Below are 20085 nucleotides of genomic sequence, written 5' to 3' on the forward strand. Positions count from 1 at the left end.
AATTACACAAGATGAAACCTTCTGTGTAAGTAGAAGCTCTGACACACATGCTCAGTGACCTATTTCAGGAGGCCCATCCTGCCCATCAGGTGACGAACTCAGAGGACAGGTCATCTTGCTGGTCCCATTAAGTTGTAACACCATTTAAAATTCTAACTTATCTTTTCTAGATTTAAATCCCAACCTTCTTCCACTTTACGGTGAGTTTCGAGTTCAAGCTAATGACATTTCACAAATCTCTTCTCAACTCCTTGGACTAGTAACTCTCCGAGTACACCAATATAACGATATACGCTGTAAAGGCTTCTCAAATGGATGAAGTCAAAGGGAAAATGAGACAAGTGACATTCGCACAGGGTCCACAAATCACGAGTTTTCTAGATTCATGTACAACGCTTATAGTATATATACTACACTTATTTTTCTGAGAGCATGGCTCAGATCTGCATCAGATCCTGAAGGGTACATACTCCAAAATGGTAAGCACTGCTAATTTGGAAAGACAGGGAACATCTGCATGCACCAACTTTGAAATGGAAAAACAAACTCATCTTTGGTTACCTGATGACTGATTCCTCAGTTCTTTCCTGTTTTCGAGCCTCGGTGTTAAAGGGAGATTAAAGGTCTGTATTCCTACATCCTCCAGGTGCTGTGGGTGCTGCGTGGTTACCATGGCACAGATCCTTGAGAGGGGCAACGTTCCCTGGGCAACCATCTGCTCTCTCACATTAGGATAATAATACCTGTAAACCACAAAACCACAAGCTGTCAGTTGGAAGAATTAGGTGGATAAACGATTCAATCTGCCCTAGAGATCAGCTTTCAGTACCTAGTTATCCTTGGAGCCTCATTGCTCTGAATTGGTGATGCAAAGTGGTCCTTAGGTCTGGCTGCATTGATTACCCATTACATGAAAGAGGAAGATCACTAACAGCCAGTGTGCAGGATAAACTCAACTTCTCCCTGCTTTCTGTTTGGTCAGTACAGACGTGGACCTCTGGAGTAGTGCTTGTGAAAGCTTCCATCCTGCGGCAGTCAAAGTAGTTCTAAGTGCAGCAGTCCCAACCTCTTCCCAGGTTCATGCCTGTCCTCAGGCCTAGGCCTCACGTACTGGGAGGATCTACTCATTTCCTTCTTACATCAAAGCAATCTATACTTGGTTGACAAAGTTACAAATCAAACCTTGGTATTTTATAGTTAAAGGTTTAGTTATTTGACAGGCAGACAGATGAGAGATAGATGCAGAAGGAGAGACAGAAGAGACCATCCATCTGTTAGTTAGTTTACTTCCCAAATGGCCATAGCAGTTAGGTATGGCCTTCCCACATGGGGACAAAGACCCAAGTACTTGGACTATCATGTAATGCCTTTCAAGTGCCTTCCAAGAAGCTGGATTGGAAGTGGAGCAATTGGGACTCCAACCAGCACTCAGATATGAGATGCTGGCATTGCAAGCTGCAGCACAACTTGCTGTGCCACAACACTGGCAAGCATCTCACTTGGTGGTTTCAGAAATAAGATTTCTACATGATTACATTAAGGAATAATTTGTGGCATGAGGACGGTGTCCTTGCCCAGATCTGTGTCTCAGTCAGTTTACTTGGTTTCCTGAGGGTGCAGGTGCAAAGACAAAACCTGAACATCTGCATTCCTGCCAGGATCTTTCCTGGAACTCTGCTATCACTGTGTAGTGCTGAGTAAAAAGAAGAGATAACAACAAATGACTTTAGGAATGTGGATACTAGTTAGGAGTTCATTACAGTAATTTAACATAATCTAAGAGCCTGAACTAAGTCAGTCAAAAAGCAGCATGAAAGTGCTGCCTGAAAAAAAAAAAAAAAAAAAAAAAAAAAAAGAAAGTGCTGCCTGGGGGCTAGTGCAATGGCATGCAGGCTAATCCTCCACCTGTGGTGCAGGAATCCCATATGGATACTGCTTCAAGTCTTGGCTGTTCTACTTCCAATCTGGGTCCCTGCTTATTACCTGGGAAAGCAGCAGAGGATGGCTCAAATCCTTGGGCCCCTGCACCTACGTGAGAGACTCAGAAGAAGCTCCTAGCTCTAGATTAGCTCAGCTTTGGCCATTGTGGCATTTGGGGAGTGAACCAGCACATGGAAGACCCCTCTCCCTGTCTCTCCTTCTCTTTGAAATCTGCTTTTCAAATAAAAAATTTAAAAAATGTTGAAGGATATGTTAAGTGGGGTAAAACTAACAAGACTCCACTTCTCATTTAGTGGTAGGAGATATAATTGCTCCAAGATTAATAAAAAATTGGACAGCAGTTACTGTCAAATACAAATATAAAAACAGGGCCAAAGAGTTGCTTAGCTTCCTAACAATAATTCAGCCTTAGCTATTGAAAGTTGGCATTTCTTTCTTTCTTTTGATCATGCAATTTCTTCCGAGGCACAGGAATAGGTTCGCCCTACAGTACCTGCACCAGACTTCAAACTGGACTCCCCCTCCAGGCGTGAGCCCCTGAGCAGAGAAGACGCCTAGTAGGAGCCTTTGCACAGGGACTTCGGGGGGCAGCAGGAGGGTGTGATGGTGCTCGCTGTGAAAGATGGGATCTGGAACACAGAGCGTGGTCGCAGTTCTGAAGGGCTTCAGGGCAATACCTTGGAGAAGAAAAGCAATTCAGAATATTCCAGCATGTGACTTAAGGGTTTTACAGGTAGCAGGATGATAAAGCATTTGATTTTATTCTTAAGTCATAATGTTCCTGTGAAGAAAACTAAGCTAGTGTGGTTACTCTCACCTCACAGATAAGGATATGGACATCTTTCCAGCTAGTATTTACCAACCACTTGTACACCATTAGAGAAATTTCTGTTTAGATGCTGTGTCCATTTTTTAATTGGGCTTTAGAAGTTGCTGATTTCGAAGAGTTCTTTATATAGTCTGTATTCAAGCATACCCCTATATGAACCCCATCTATTGATGTCGATAATGGCAGTTAATCCTTAGACATATATAAGGATAGTGAAAAATCTGAGTTCTCCAATTTACCACTCCCAGGTAAGATGGGAAAAGGAGAGAGACTGTTTTCTTGAAGGTGTTGAGGAGCAGTGTGACACAGCAGATGCTCCAGCTCTGGATCCAGCTACAGGTTTGATCTTTAACTTTGACACTTGTTAGTGGGATGGTACCAGGCAAATCACTTACCACCTCTGAATCCTTCCTCTGTTGTGAAATTAATACAATATACCAGGGTATGCTGTTTGTAACATTTAGATTGTGTATGATCTTATGGATTATGTGTATGATCATCTTTTGCTAGGAGCAATGGTTCACAATTGCCTAATATAGAATTTGATGATCTCAAACAATGAGAACCAACTATGTGCGTTTAATTAAGAATGAAAAGGCACGTAAATTATCTAAGATAGGGTAAAACGCAAGTAACTGGCAGATCTAGGGATTGGGTATAGAAGAATTCTTTGTATTCTTTTTGCAACTCATCCATGACACAATATCAAAATAAAGAGTTACAAAAAAGTTTGAAAAAAGAAAAAAGGGGGCCAAAATGGAGGCACAGTAGCTTAATCTTCCATCTGTAGTACTAGTATCCCATATGGGCACTTGTTTGGATCTTGGCTGCTCCACTTTTGATCCAGCTTCCTGCTAATTGCCTTAGAAAACAGTGGAGGACGGCCTGAGTCCTTGGGACCCTGCATCCACGTGGGAGAACTGGAAGAAGCTCCTGGCTTTGAACTCGCCCACTTCTGATTACAGTGGCCATTTGGGGAGTGAACCACTGAATGGAAGATTTTCATCTATTCCTCTCTGTAATTTTGACTTCCAGGTAAAATAAATGAATCTTTAAAAAAAGAGAGAGAGAGAAACTTACCCCATCTCTTGTCTTAATACAAACATTAAGCAACACAAAACTTACATGAAAAAAAAAAAAAAACCCTAGTATAACTACCAAAAGATCCATACAAAAATGAGAAGGCCTCATCTCCCAAACCTACCCTTTTCAAGAAACTCAGGTCCTTTTAGGGCACTGAATTGTGAGTCTTGAGCTGGAAAGTAGTACTGGACATAGCAATCTGCTTCTCCCCAGACTGCGGCCTGAAGAGGAGCTAGTCCTTTCACCATCTCTACATGGAACTCAAAGTGGTGCTCTATCAATCCATTTCCTTGGTCTTCTGCCTAGAAAATGGAACAGAAACACATATTGGTGAACTTTAAGGAATATCTTCCTTAGAGTATATTTGCTTTCCTCTGAAGACTGAGTATATGTGAAGAAAAAAGAAAACTAGCTGATAACTAAAAAAATTTTTAATTTTATGTATCAATTCTCAACTGCTCAGTGTTGTTAAACTCACAGGTTTTTACTTTAAACCATGAACCTGGCTTCAATACTAGGAAATCCAACACATATAATTCAGTGCATTCATGGCACAAAGAAAAAAATACGGTAAGTTCAACAAATCTAAAAAGGCATTTGACCAAATTCAACATCTGTTAAATAGCTATTGCCTGAACTGGAACAAAGAGCAAACATATATCAATTTGATGACTATTTCTATAGAAGTTGGAACTGCTCCCAAATGGCATAAAGCACTTGGGGAGGTAAGCAACACTCACGCTGTTTTGCTACTAAAGGACCAAGCAGGACTATCACTTATGATTTCACCTCTTTGGAACTCTGTTTAAAATGTCCGTGAGGGCCCGGCGGCGTGGCCTAGCGGCTAAAGTCCTCGCCTTGAAAGCCCCGGGATCCCATATGGGCGCCGGTTCTAATCCCGGCAGCTCCACTTCCCATCCAGCTCCCTGCTTGTGGCCTGGGAAAGCAGTCGAGGACGGCCCAAGGCTTTGGGACCCTGCACCCGCGTGGGAGACCTGGAAGAGGTTCGTGGTCCTGGCATCGGATCGGTGCGTACCGGCCCGTTGCGGTGCACTTGGGGAGTGAAACATCGGATGGAAGATCTTCCTCTCTGTCTCTCCTCCTCTCTGTATATCTGGCTTTCCAATAATAATAAAATATTTTTTTAAAAAAGAACAGAACTTAATAAAATCTACTGCTAAGTGAGGACTCCCTAACAGATTTGAGAATATTACAGATCATTTTTCTTAACTTCTCTTTTTAGGTAATTCTCCATCAGAAAAGCGTCATTTAATCTAATCATAGATACCATCTGGGCCCTGACTTCTTCTAATTCCTTTTCAAAAACAGTTAAGTTACTAAATTAGAGGTATACTACCTGGTTGTCCAATTGGATTTCCTTAATAAATTCAGGAGGCTTAAAGGGACACAGATTACAGAAAGATTAAGATTAAGTTTAGGGCCCGGCAGCATGGCCTAGCTGCTAAAGTCCTCGCCTTGAAAGCCCCGGGATCCCATATGGGCGCCAGTTCTAATCCCGGCAGCTCCACTTCCCATCCAGCTCCCTGCTTGTCGCCTGGGGAAGCAGTCGAGGATGGCCCAAAGATTTGGGACCCTGCACCCATGTGGGAGACCTGGAAGAGGTTCCTGGTTCCCGGCTTCGGATCGGTGCAGCACCGGCCATTGCGGCTTACTTGGGGAGTGAATCATCGGACGGAAGATCTTCCTCTCTGTCTCTCTTCCTCTCTGTATATCTGACTGTAATAAAATAAATAAATCTTTACCCCCCAAAAAAAGATTAAGCTTAAAGATTACAGAAAAAGACAAATGATTCCTTGGATTTATAGCAAGCACTGGAGCGCAAATTATATTCTCTGTTGAGCCTTTTGTTACTGAGTAAGTATTTGGTGCAATGGCTTCACTAAAATACACAAGGGAAAATGAGATTACGGTATTTTTGCGATCCACAGTGTCTAGTCAGTACCATTGCAATAGATGCTACAGATGGCTGGTCCAGGAAATGGGCTGGTCTAGGGCTGAAGGGAGGGAGTGTTCCTTCTTCATTCTTTAGTCTTTGTAATGCCATTATTTGATCTGAAGAACCCATAGCTAAAAAGACTCGAAGACTTCCGTTCGGGTGGCCTGAGAACACATCAATCACAGGCATGTAGCTGTCAACAGCAACAACTGGGTACTGAGCTTCAAGCAGAAGGCGAGAAATCTTGGGATCTCTAAAGGGGAAGAAATTGTGAAGCAGCAAATAACAATCATTAATCATGTCACATGGTAGCTTTGTTTCTTACTTGGTTTGCTGTAGTATGTTCAAAATGGATCTACAACTAGAAAAGTTAATAGAAATTTTCAAAAAGTATATGATCTTATTAACAACCAACAAAAAATTATCAGGCAGGCGAGTTCAACATTTGGCCATTTGAGGGTAGGGAGTGTGTCAGATGTTATGTCTGCATGATGGCGCCAGCCTCGTGGCTGCAACACAACATCATTTCTGCTGGGGCTTTCTGAAGCACGTCACTTCACAAGGAGCCAGTGTGGTCTAATAGGAAAACTTTGGGCAGGACAGTCTGGCAGAAAAGAATGGGACAAAATGTCAGTGACACCTGTCATTTATTGAATGTTCAGTCACTTTACAATACTTTTAATCTGTGAATACTGCAAAAGTTGATATTATCTAAACTGAATATGGAAAGGTTAAGTAGCTTTGCTAAGATACATATGTAAGAGGTTGAACTAAGATTCAGGCTTTGATCTGTGCAATTCTAAATCCCCTGATGGTATTCTTTATACCATGCTGAATCTTGGCTGTGCCACTTGTTATATGAGACACTTTTCTGTTTTCTCAGTTGTAAATGGAGGCATTTATACTCCCTTCACAGGGCTGTTAGGGCTAACCTGAAGTAACAAATAGCAAATACCAATAGCAATACTTGGTACACAGTAAATGTTCAGTAACTGGTAACTATTGTTTCATGTTCTCTTAGCAAAGAATGAGCTGTAATAGAATGAGAAGGGAGGTGAGGAAGGGAAATACCAAACTAAACTAATCTCACAAGTTAGAAAAGGGAGAAAGCCAAAAGCCCACAGTGGGCAATGGTATTCATGATTCCAACAACACTCCTCAGCCTTGCCAAGCTTTCCGGAGTCATTGCTATAACTCAATTTCATGGAAGGTATACTCACATTTTTTCACTAAATCCTTACAATGGCACTGTTAAAGAGATTGAGGAATCTTCTCATCCCCTTCACTTCACAAATGAGAACAAGACAGCCACAAAAGTTGAGTGACTTCTCCCAGTGAAGTGACAAATTTTCCTATTTGTAAATCTGGGACAGTGCTAATACTCCATGGACTCAGAGTAGGGCTCAAATGAGAGAATTCCCCCAAAAGTGCACCTTGTAAAATGTAAAAGAACTATGAGGAGGCTGCTAAGCAAAAGGTGAGTGATAAGGTAATTAAAAATCAGGCACTCTGAATCAGAACATAAAAACAAATGATCTCTACTAGAACAGAAACAATCTTCAGGTTAATCATTACTTCACCCAAGTGTTAAGGAGAGGTGCAACAACCAAATCAAACAATCTTCATTGAAGAAATCTTGAAAGCAGTTGATGTGAACAATGCCAAGGTTCTGTGCCAATACAGAAACAACTATGTCTGTGAGGTGCTAACTTCAATTAGTAGAGCTTTTTCGGAGAACGAAGTAGACTTGACCTGAGTCATCTCTGGGTTCTTAACCTGGATCCACTCTAGTGTGACAAACAGTTAATTATCTTTGAGTCTCTATTTACTCATCACTACAACAGGGAAACCAGAGGGCATTATATAGGTTAAATGGCTTGTGGTATGTACGTTCTGTAGCACTGTGCCTGAACCCTGGTAAGCAGTAACTGTCAGACTGCTTTTAAGATGAGCAAGAGCAGTGACCATGGTGTGATGGGGAAAAGCCCTCCAAGGGCCTGCTGGGCTACACATGTCTGCAAATCCAAAAGATTCCTCTTAAGTCCACACAAAGGTAAAAATGCAAAGCCAAACAAATAATACTGCAAAAGATCCTATTTACTTGAATGACATGTAAAACTGATGGAGGGGGAGTTTCACCAGCCCGAGCAGCTTGTCCTGTCCTGGGCTCCGCACCTTGTTCCAGGTTTCAATTACCATCACATTGTTCTTAAGCCTTTCCAGGTATTTGGAAGACAGAGAGATGGGAATCACCTGGGGAAAAAGAAAAACCTCTTAAGTCTTTTTTAAGATGGAATAAGGTTTTGGGAAATGCTTATTTACAACCCCTATATACTAATAATGGATAAATGTACAAAGTTACCTGGGAAAAGTTAAAGATAGGTTGTGCGGTACCCCAAGCGATGGCAGATCTGGTAACTTCTTCTGTGCTAAAAAGTTTGCAGTTTAAATAAACATTACAAGATGACTGTTTCTCAGATTTTCCAGTCATGAAATCTTTCCCCTCTGGCACCATCAATAGCACATGTAACAGCAAGGCATTCTCTTCTGTCGATTCATTTGCCTGACTTATTAAATTTTGGGAGGCTGGCAACGTCATCACATTTGAAGGACTTGGTGTCACAGAGATTGGTGAGTTTGGGTTAGGAAGCACCAAATTCTGTGCTTTCCTTGTAGTTTCCTCATAAATTTGATTTAGCTTCTGCAAATTTTTGGTGGAGGTAATGTCTTGGCTCGCTTCTAGTACTGTTTTATCCGGACTTGTAGGTTCACGATGTGGTGTATGCTGAGTATTGCTACTTAGTTTAGAATTGACACCAGTGAAATCTTTGTTATCTGCAACAAGCTCCATGGTTACCTATAAAACGAAAAGGAGAAGAGTCACTATGATTGTCCCCTAGAACTAGAGTCAGAATTGTGGAGCTGGAAATAATATTGGATTATTAGGCAATGATTTAACTCATTCTTAGATTCCAAAATGTAAGAAAAGTAACAGACTGCATATATATTAACCTGCCAGACTAAGAAAAGCTAGACAGTTGATTAATAACATAAGCCTAGAACATCATCTTGTGTCAGAAAATAGGAAATTATAATAAAAGATTGGAGACATAAAAGGACACAGAACCCAGTTGAACAGGATCCATCTGGCTAAATCTAGGAAAATTTGAGTATCAAAATATGTAACAGTAATGGATTTTAATTTGTTGAATAATGCAAGAATCCATAAGTCCATACTGAAAACAGTAAAATGAGAGAAGTGACCACTCTTCCATCCAGCAGAATAAATGCATAGAAATAGTGGAGTTAGGGTCTGGTGCAATAGCTTAGTTGCTAAATCCTCCCTTCGCAAGTGCTGGGATCCCATATGGGCACCAGTTCACATCCTAGCTGCTCTACTTTTCCCCTTCCAGCTCAAAAAAACTGGTTTACTCTCATACAAGAAATACAAAGAAGGGTTGTGAAACTGTTCTAGACTAAAGGAGGTAAGATAGGACAATTAAACGAGAAGATAATCTTAGACTAGGAAAACAGCTGCTAGTGCTGGCATAACTAGTACAATCAGAGCATGGGCTGTAGATACAGTATTAATATTAAGCCAATTTTTATAACTCTAGCATATTTTGCATATCAATTTCTTTGTTCCCATAAAATAAATGCTAAAGAATTCAGGGGTAAAGATATGTGGTATCTATAACTTATCCTCAAACAGTAATAGTTCAGACAAAAAGTATGTGAACATGCTTATTAAATATATGTGCATATGCAACACAGGGTGAGAGAAACAAACAGAAAGAAAGAAGAGGCAGCAAGAAGTATAAAGCAAACACACAAAAAAGTGGAAATTGGTGATGCTGGGCAGAACATACTGGAGTTCTCTGTATTACTTTCATAATTTTTCTCAAAATATGAGGTTATTTCAAAGTAAGTTAAAAGAAGAGTGACAAAGTAAGAAGAGGGGTGGGCACTGGCCTAGAGGTTATGATGTTAGGGTATCTATGTTCCATATTAGCGTATTTGGGTTTGACCTCTGATGTTGGCTTTAAGTCCCTGCTAATGCTGGCAGAGACTGTGGTAATGGTCAAGTAACTGGGTACTCCTCAGAACTTCCTGTCTCCCAGTTATTGTGGGTCTTTGAAGAGTGAATTAGCAGACTGAAACTTTCTCAAGCATATACACAAACACAAAGAAAGTAAAAAAGAAAAGGATTCAGTATAAATGATTAATCTCAGGAACAGATTGGTCACTCACTGTTAGAAGACTGAATTAACTTGGAATAAAGTGTTCTTGTTTCTTTAACCTGAGACACACAGGTGTTACCTAAAAAATTTATTTTGCTTTATTGAATACAGACCTAATTAGCAATACTTCTCTCAACAGGGCCAAGAAAGAAACACTTTCATTTCTTTTAAATTAGTCTATTTTTTTTTCAAGATTTATTATCTGAAAGTCAGAGTTACAGAGAAACAGAGAAAGAGGTTTCTATCCATTAGATTACTCCCCAAGAGTCCTCAACAGCCAGAGCTGAGTCAGCCTGAAGCTAGGATCTTGAACATTTTTCTGAGACTCCCATGTGGGTGCAGGGGTCCAAGTTCATCCTTCATCATTTTCCCAGAAACATTAGCAGGAAGCTGGATCAGAAGTAGAGCAGCCGACTTGAACTGGAACCCATATGGGATGCTGATAGTGCAGACAGCAGCTCTAACCAATGTGCCACAGTGCTGACCTCACAGAAACAATTTCTTGTCTATCAATTCCACTTATTACACCCTTCAGGGCCCAGCACGGTGGCCTAGCAGTTAAAGTCCTTGCCTTGAATGCACCAGGATCCCATATGGGCACCAGTTCTATTCCTGGCCGCCCTGCTTCCCATCCACCTCTCTGCTTGTGGCCTGGGAAAGCAGTCAAGGACAGCCCAAAGCCTTGGGACTCTGCATTCTTGTGGGAGATCCGGAGGAAACTTCTGGCTCCTGGCTTCAGATTGGCGCAGCTCTGCCTGTTGCACTTTTGGGGAGTGAATCATTAGTGATGGAAGATTCCCCCCCCCCCTCCTCTCTGTATATCTCACTTTCCAATAAAAAAAGAAAATAAATCTTTAAAAAAATATATGAACCAAAAATCCAAAATTTAGATAGCAGAAGGGGAAGCTGGTGTTACATTTTTGTAATAAAAAAAAGTGCAAGTCTTAAAACTGGAAGAAGTGTGAGAAAGCTTTTAACAAGAAACAGCAAAAAATAAAAATCAAAACCAAGAGGCATGTACCAACATGGTATGTTACTGACTCTGTGCCAGTTTGATATACAGTGAGCCTTGTACTTTCGGGTGATTGGGAATCATGGGGATGTTTAAGGCATGAGTATGACTGTTTTTCTTTTAATCTCTCAGGCAGAAAGATAGAGAACAGTTGCAGCTAAGACAGGAACTCCATCTAGGTCTCCCACAGCGGGGGACCAAACTACTTGGGCTTCCCAACGGTTTGCATCAACAGGAAGCTAGCATTGGGAGTGCAGGCAGGAATCCGACCCAGGTATTCTAGTATGCAGATGTCGCAAGTGGCATTTTAATCACTAGACCAAATGCTAGCCTCAGATGTGATGGTTTTTTAAAAAACCACCAGGACAATAAGGCAAAGCTGTGCTGAAGTCACACATTCAAATTCTGCCATCTAAGAAATTCTGACACTTCTGAACGCAAGGCAAGCACCCTGTCTGCAGTGCATTATATGTCAACATTGATTCCACCACACACGCTCAGATGCTTCTCTTTGCTCACTGTCCCTGCTCTGGTCCAAGCCACCAGCAATCATCTCTTTTGGGAACTAATGCAACAGCCACTCTCCTCCTCGAGCTCTCCCCTCTTGCTCTCTACAATCTATTTTTTCATATAGTAATTAAAAAAAATATCCATCAGATGATGTGTCATTTCTGAGCTTCAAAATTATTTCCCTGGCTCTTAGGCTAAAATCTAAACTGTACCCTGACTTACAAAGCTCTGTCTCATCTGACCTCCACCACTCTCCTTGCTCACTCTCCTAGGCGAATATTTTATCCCCCAACCAAGGCAAGTCCATTCTTGCCTTACGGCTTTCTTGGCACGTTATTGTCTTTCTCTGGAGTGATTGTTCCTGTGTGTTTGAACTTTCTCCTCTCATTTTTCATATCTCACCTCTTTGGAGAGATGTTACCCCAACTAATTTCAACAGAAGCTCCACCAGAGCTTTTCTGGTCCACTGCTGTAGTCTCAGTTGCTTACACACACCAGTAAACACTACATACGTCTGGAATGTGTATCTAGGTACCTTGAGGGGGCCAAGCAGAGTCTGATCATTTTCCTGCTGCACCGCAAGTTGCTCACTGAAAGAAAGCAGCTCTGACTGAAGGACAGCTCTCAAAGGAAGTGATGCAGAGCCAATGACTTCCGGCTGAGGAAAGGAGGACAGAAAAAGTTTAGGTTTAATTAAAAAGGAACACACAAAATTTTAATCAAAATGACAGCATACGATGGTTTATAAAGCAACCTTTACTTTATGAAGTAAAAACCTTAATTGTTTGCGGTAACTATGTGGGACCCCACAGTCCAACCTTGCATCCCTCTTTGGGTTCTAGTAGTCCTTCTTCAAAGAGTCTAGATGGTTTCAAAGCCATAGATGTTGCAAAATGATCTATTACCAAAAGTTTTTAAACAAAATGTTCAACTTCACTCTTTAAAAAAAAAAGATTTATTCTGCCAAGATCAGCAAAACTATACTTCAACACAACAAATGGCTAAATACTAAAATGAAATAGACACGAGACAGCTGAATGGTACCTTATCGCCATTTTAAGGTATATAGCAGCCGGTCCTGTATATAAACTAAAATAGAAATGTCAATGAGCTAATCATAGGTTGTGGTTAAGAACTTGCTTTTTTTTTTTTTTTAACATACTGGTTACTCACAACCATGTCAATTCCATAATGTTGCAAACTGCTGTTGATGTTATATTGGGACTCTTAATTGACTGGGATGATATTCTACCAGCTCTAACTTCGGACCAGAAATGGTCTCCCCAAGAAACTGTTCAACCCATCTGGACAACAAGTAGCTGTACTCTATGCTTGGTATACGTATGCAAGGAAAGAATCATGATTGAATTTGAACTGTAATACTACATCAAGGTGGAGGAATCCACCAGGGGGGAGGGGCGTGGGGGGGATTCCCAGAGCCCATGAAACTGTCACATAATGCAAAATAATTAATAATAATAATAAAAAAGATTTATTTATTTTTATGGCAAAGTCAGATATACAGAGAGGAGAAGAGACAGAGAGGAAGATCTTCCGTCCGCTGATTCACTCTCCAAGTGAGCACAATGGCCAGTGCTGCGCCGATCCGAAGCTGGGTACCAGGAACTTCTTTCCAGGTCTCCCACACGGATGCAAGATCCCAAGAGTTTTGGGCCGTCCTTGACAGCTTTCCCAGGTCACAAGCAGGGAGCTGGATGAGAAGTGGAGCTGCCGGGATTAGAACCAGTGCCCATATGGGATCCTGGTGTGTTCAAGGTAAGGACTTTAGTCGTCAGGCCACCGTGCTGGGCCCTCAATTTCACTCTTAATAATAAAAAAGAAAATTTATGCAAGCAGCCTTATGGTATAGCAAGCTAATCCTCTACCTGCAATCGCTGGCATCACATATGGTCACTGGTTCATGTCCTGGCTGTTGCATTTTTGGAAACACCTCCCTGCTGATGACCTCGGAAAGCAGTGGAGGATGACGCAAGGCTTTGGAACCCTGCACCCACATGGCAGACCCGGAAGAATCTCTTGGCTCCTAGATTTCAACCAGCATAGCTCTGGTCATTGCAGTCATTCTCTCTCTCTCCCTCTATCTCTCTGTAACTCTGACTTTCAAGTAAAAATAGTAAATCTCTTAAAAATAATAAAATTTAGATAATACAAAATTTTAACATTAAGATGAACATAATTACAAAACAATTCTATTTGATTCTTTCAAGACTATGGGGAAATAGGTAACTATTATATGGGTGAAACTGGGAATATAAACTGGCAATACCCTTCTGGCTAGCTAACTTGATCATACAAAAGTTTAAATCTTCATACTTTTTGTTCTAGTAAATCTAGTTCTGAGAATTTACACACAAAAAAAGATCTGATCTATACTTAAATATGCATATGCCAAAATATGCATATATTAATAAAATATGTCCAATAATCAGAAATTACTTAGTTATTTTTAACACACTAATATAAAAGCATATGCAATCCTGAAATTATTTCTTGAAAGTCTGGTGCCAGTGTTGTGGCACAGGAAGTTAAATTGTTGCTTGCGATGACATTACCCACTATGCATGTGGGTTCATGCCCAGCAGTTCCATTTGCCACCCAGCTCCTGGAAATGTACCAGGGAAAAAAGTAAAGATAGCACAAGTACTTGGGCAAATTTCCTCTGCTTTTCCAGGAACCAGATCGGAAGTACAGCATCCAGGACTTGAACTGGCTCCTATGTGGGATGCCAGTGCTGCAAGCAGCAGCTTTATCCACAATGCCACAGCTCTAGTACAGGTACAAATATACATTTAAGCATGTTTCAGATACCTGGTATGACTAGTAAGACAAAGGTAAAAAACAGTCAAAGTACCTTTTTCTGTGGGGTTTTCTTTGCATAAATTTGGAAAGTGAGGCTGGAATTCCACCAGTGCTCTATCATTGGACCACGAAAATGTACTGGAAACACAGATCGCTGCTGGAATTTCACCACTGTAAGTAAAACCAAACACACAGACACGTATCACATTTCGTATCATTAATGAGATTTCTCTATCACCCATCTCCCTCAAAAATCTGATTAAAAAACTCTTCTGGGGCTGTGGGAGAAGAAAATGGGATGAAAATGTTCCAAAATTAGATTATGGTAATGACTGTATAGCTCTGCAAATACACTAATAAACCATTAAATTGAATGTCAAATGAGTGAATTGTATGGTATATGAAGTATATTTTGGTGAAGTCATTTTAAATAGAGGAAGACAAGTTCTCTCTCTTGGTGAGAACTGAAAGAACACGATCTGAGTGTCAGAAGTTCTGAGCTGTAGTCTCAGCCATGCTGCCTGCCCTGTTGCTTTATAGCATGATAATCACACAGGCACTGAGCCACTTCCCTCACTCCTAACTCCTTTAGGAGCTAAAATACTCTCTCAAGAATTCTAACTCCAAATTCTGAGACACTACAGAAGTCAGATGAGCAATGAGGAACTCCAAAATATCTAAGAAGGAGAAAAATGGGTCTCTTACTTCCACTTGCAACTTTACTGGAGGCAAATCGAACAACTTCAGTGATCAAAGCTGACTTTCCTGATCCACTTTTAGAAAAGCCCACAGGAAAGTGGTATTCCACAAAGAAAGTGCTATAAAGTAAAAACAAGAAATGAGATTAAAACTCCCAAAGCACAGCTAGTTTCTGCCTGGCAAATCCTACATGTCTTTGAAGACCTGAAGTCCCCAGAGGCCCTTCCCTCTCAGCCTTCCGTGATCCTGTCAATCAGGATGAAAGATTTCTGGCCCGTGCTCCCATCCACAGCACTCACAATAGGAAACATCCATTTTGGCCCCTAGTGCCCCATGTTACAGAGTTAAATGTTTCTCTCAAGAATTAATAAGGTCTACAAGAATGGTAATTTTCTTTTGCCCCAAACGATGCACATGAAAACATGGCATGCATCGCAAGTTTTTTATAATATACAATTATCAATTATTACCAGACACACTTCCCAGAAATGTCACGTTTAGCCGTTTCATGTTAGACATACCGCTTTCTTGCTGTTATCAGCTTAAGTTGTCTTCTGACACTGCTCTTCTTGTCGGGGGTCATCTGAGGACTATCTGGAGGCACGCCCATGGTGTCAATGATCACTCGGACGGACTGAGTTCTCCCCAGAAGGGCCAGTCTATCCACGCTTAATGTCGTCACCTGGGCATATTCTGGAGTTTCGGACAGCATCTGTTGTTGGAACAGATTTCTGGAAGGAGTTTATGCACACAGTGAGGGACACAGGATCAACATGAAGCAATCTAAGTTGCAAAATGGAGGGAGAGGGTGAGGCTGGCAGGCCAAGTTATCAAGGATGGGGGATGGGGAATAGTTTTAAAAGCTCCTAATTCTGTTTGTAATCTAAAATAAATCTCTGATGTGAAAAAGTTTCTTGTAATCTAAAGGTCTAATTGCCATTCAAGTATTAAAACCGGATGATATGGAATCAAGATTTTCTAGAAGCAATATAGTTATATAACTAGTATAATGACCACTGTCACTTTTCTGTATTTTTATTTGCTTTCCTCATGCAAATTTTCTACAGGCTGTGATCATGATACACATACAGCTTAGAATTCCTCCTTGTTTATTTTCATTGTACCCATTCTTCCATATCATTCCATTTTTCAGGATTGTATTTTTGTGTTACTGTGACTTCACCACTCTTGTGAAAATATCTTCCTTTGCTTTTATTCTTTAAGCAAGCATTTCCAGAGAAACTCACCGCTTTTTTTTGCCTGCTGCTCTGTTCATCAGCTTCTGATCTCCTGACTCCAGAACCTTATGCAATCTGGCAAGGTCTTTGGATGGGTTCATTTTTTTAGGAGGAACACCATCATCATCTTCACTGAGGTAATCACTAATGCTGCTGTCAGATTTCTGTGGGGCATGAAACAAAAAGACTAAAAGATAAATCTCAGGGTAGGGCAGGGTAATGACATATTTCTCTAAGAGCAAGCTCTTGCCATGTACATTAGTCTCTTAAAGAGATGGTTGACTGACACCAGGGAGGGAGACAATCATCTTTCTCTTGAAACTGCAAAAATAATTTGAAGTTCACAAAAATTACCTATAAGTTTAATTCAAAGAAGTGAAAATAGATTCTTAAATTCTCAATAATACTAACAATCACTACTTGAAGACTGCCTACTGTGTGTTCAGCATTATACAATGCTGCATGCATTTCTAATCTTCACCACCTTTACCTCAATTTTCGCAAGTAAAGAAAACCAAAGTTGAGAAAAGTTAGTCTATGTTTTGATCCACAGCCTAAGTAGTAAACCCAGATTTTGGTCTCCACAGGCTTCCAAATGACTGGTCCAACGCTGCCCAGTTGTCTGGATTCAATCATTATCTTTTTTTCTTACCACCTGATTGTTTTTAACCTGGATAATATGAACTATTTACTATGTTTCACAAATCTCCTTAATAGCGGAACCAAAGGCCACATCACATGATAGACCTACAGTGACTTTGGACTGTTATCCTAAATTTACATTAGCAACACTTAGGCAGTTTATTTAAAATTTTACAGCTAAATGACTATAATGCCATCTTCCCTCTTATATTTTGAATCAACAGATGTAAAAGGCTGGTCAGTCAATCATGGTACCTAGGACCTTCAATACAGGAGGTGGTCATCCCAAGCAATGGTTTAATGTGCTGTGCCACAACACCTGTTCCTCCAGAATATTCTGAATAGACAGAAGGTTTGAGGGGATAGCTGTAAATACCTTAGGAGAGCAAAAAGGAAGCCACAGGCTGACTTGAATTTGAATTTTGGCTCTATCACTTATTTGCTATAGTATTTGCATAAAACATGCAACTGTACTAAGCCTGTATTCTCATTTGTAAAATGTAGATGGCACCTTTCTCTTGAAGTTGTCCTTATAATGAACTGAGGTAGGTAAAAGGGTAGGGGGATCATAGGTGTAGCTCCTACTGTTACACCATGGCTCTGGAACTTCTCAGGTGTCAGCTTCAATGACTTACAGGTGCTGTGTAAAACAAATGCTCCAGGAGACTCTGGTCATACTGAGGGTCATTCAGCTCGCTGCTGCAGTACACATCACTCCTGGGAGATGGGGAGTCGGGAGGAGAGCCTAGCCCATTCCAGAGATGACCTTGGGATAATTCAGCACTGCAGAGATAATGAAGACATACATTAAGCACAAGACGATAGGGAAGAGTTTCTAATTGTACCCCTCTGCTCTTCTGGGGCATCAGTGAAAAGCACTCAAAACCATACCACTGACCCTGATTGTGAGCTCATTCATTCATCCCACATTTACTGATGACCTATTATGTGCTAGCTCCTGGATGACACAGAGCAGAGATGGCTAGGTTAGCACAATTTTCACATCCATGATATTCACGGCTTTCAAGAGAGGAAAAAAATGGTTAAAACCCGTAATTCAACAGGTTGAGTTGTGTTTATGAAAGAATGGTTTATTCATAAATATGCCTTCTTCCCTGAAGAAACTTAAATATATTCTGAATATTATGGCAAGATTACTTCTTTTTTTTTAAAAAAGATTTATTCATTTTTATTGGAAAGGCGAATACACAGAGTGGAGGAGACAGAGAGGAAGATCTTCCATCCGATGATTCACTCCCCAAGTGGCTGCAATGGCCAGAGCCGAGCCAATCTGAAGCCAGGAGCCAGGAGCTCTTCTGGGTCTCCCACGTGGGTACAGGGTCCCAAGGCTTTGGGCCGTCCTCGACTGCTTTCCCAGGCCACAAGCAGGGAGGTGGATGGGAAGCAGGGCCGTCGGGATTAGAACTGGTGCCGATATGGGTTCCTGGCGCATTGAAGGCGAGGACCCTAACCACTATGCTATTGTGCCAGGCCTGCAAGATTATTTCTATGTGGTATATAAAAATGAAAACAGGGCCCGGCAACGTGGTCTAGTGGCTAAAGTCCTCTCCTTGAGCACGCCGGGATCCCATATGGGTTTCTCAACCTCAGGACTACTAACATGTTGCGTCAGATAATTCTTCTTTTTTTTAAGATTCACTTATTTTGAAACAGTTAAAGAGGAAGAGACACACAACAGAGAGACAGAGACATTACATTCACTGAATCACTCCTGACATGACTGCAACGGCCAGAGCTGAGCTGAGCCAGGCCAGAGCCAGGAGATTAATCTAGGTATCCCATGTGGATGGCAGGGGCCCAAACACTTGAGTCATGTTGTTCTGCTTTTCTGAGGTCACTGGAGAGAGCTGGATCAGAAGTGGAGCAGCCAGGCCACAAACTGGCGCCCATTTATGATTCCGGCGTGGCAGGTGACAGCTTAATATACATGTCACAACACCAGTCCCTGGGCCAGGCAACTGGCCATTTAGATTGCCCTTTTATTTTAGATCTCTTGCCTTTACTGATCAAATACCAGTAGCTTTCTCCTGACTGTGAAAAATCAAACTGTCAGCAGACATGTTCAAATGTCCCGTGAGGCTGGGGTAGGAAACAATCCCTACCAGCCCAAAATCATGAATACAGAGTAACTGCTCTCTCAACGGGGAAGTAATTTTCTAAACGCTAAAATCCAACCATCAACTTCCGTACCCACAGAGCCTCTCTTGCAGCTTCTCAGAACACTCCTTTTTGAAGATTCACTTCTTGGAACTCCCTTTATTTGCCCTCTGGCTCCCCTCTCACCTCAGTAGCTTACTCTTTCCTCCTTGGCAAACCTCTAATATTACAAAGATCTCCATAGCTCAGTATGTAGTCCCCCACTGTTTGTTTCTTCTTTTTAGAAATCAACATTTCTTTGCCTATCATTGGTCTATGACACATCAAAATGGCTAGAATTTGTCTTCCTTGGCAAGACAAGTTCACACTCAGTATTGCCTTCTTTTCCTTCTTAAAACTGCAAACAAAAGACAATCACTCAAATCTCTTGGATGTTCCTTTCAAAATTTGTGTTTTGGTGTTTACCTACATATTACTAGGGAAAATATGTATTGCTGTTTTCTTTTTAAATTATTATTTTTTTCTGGCCCTATAGTACCTTTCATCTGTATTTAAATTAGTTTCAAGTTTCCTTTTGGTTTAAAGGAAATCCCACATGCTGTGTATTATCATTGTAAATTACTCAATTCTGTGTTTACAGAGTTAAGATTTTGAAACATGCAACCAAAACTTAACAATAATTTCTTAAAAAAATTTTATTATTATCATTTTATGTTATAGTTACGCCGCCGGGCCGCCTACTATTTTAATATTCAGAAAAGTTTTTAAGAACTGGCCACCAATTCTTTGTATAATAATGTTAGGATTCAGCAGAGAAGCCATCTGGGCCTGGACTTTCTTGGTCGGTAGTTCTGAGGTAACTAAATTGTCACTCTTTTTACCTCATTACTAATTTAATCTATTTTCCTCTTAATAATCTAATGTGGGACCCAGCGGCGTGGCCTAGCGGCTAAAGTCCTCGCCTTGAACGCCCTGGGGTCCTATATGGGCGCTGG

The 20085-nt window shown here is 41.0% G+C and overlaps 1 protein-coding gene across 2 annotated transcripts in view; it reads right to left on the minus strand.

The window, feature by feature from the left end:
- The window catches only part of C2CD3 (C2 domain containing 3 centriole elongation regulator), a 104869-nt gene that overhangs the window by 53763 nt on the left and 31021 nt on the right, over nt 1-20085 (minus strand). For both annotated transcript variants that reach the window (XM_058663570.1, XM_058663571.1), the window contains exons 8-19: nt 17608-17755; nt 16340-16494; nt 15614-15823; nt 15099-15211; nt 14446-14564; nt 12109-12231; nt 8173-8667; nt 7912-8063; nt 5817-6063; nt 3975-4155; nt 2435-2618; nt 562-743 (exon numbers count right to left, since the gene is read on the minus strand). In XM_058663570.1, coding sequence (XP_058519553.1) covers nt 562-743; nt 2435-2618; nt 3975-4155; nt 5817-6063; nt 7912-8063; nt 8173-8667; nt 12109-12231; nt 14446-14564; nt 15099-15211; nt 15614-15823; nt 16340-16494; nt 17608-17755 — 2309 coding nt within the window. The remainder of the gene's footprint in view (nt 1-561; nt 744-2434; nt 2619-3974; nt 4156-5816; nt 6064-7911; nt 8064-8172; nt 8668-12108; nt 12232-14445; nt 14565-15098; nt 15212-15613; nt 15824-16339; nt 16495-17607; nt 17756-20085) is intronic.

The sequence above is a fragment of the Ochotona princeps genome, chromosome 4, assembly GCF_030435755.1.
Source record: "Ochotona princeps isolate mOchPri1 chromosome 4, mOchPri1.hap1, whole genome shotgun sequence".
Lineage (NCBI taxonomy): Eukaryota > Metazoa > Chordata > Mammalia > Lagomorpha > Ochotonidae > Ochotona > Ochotona princeps.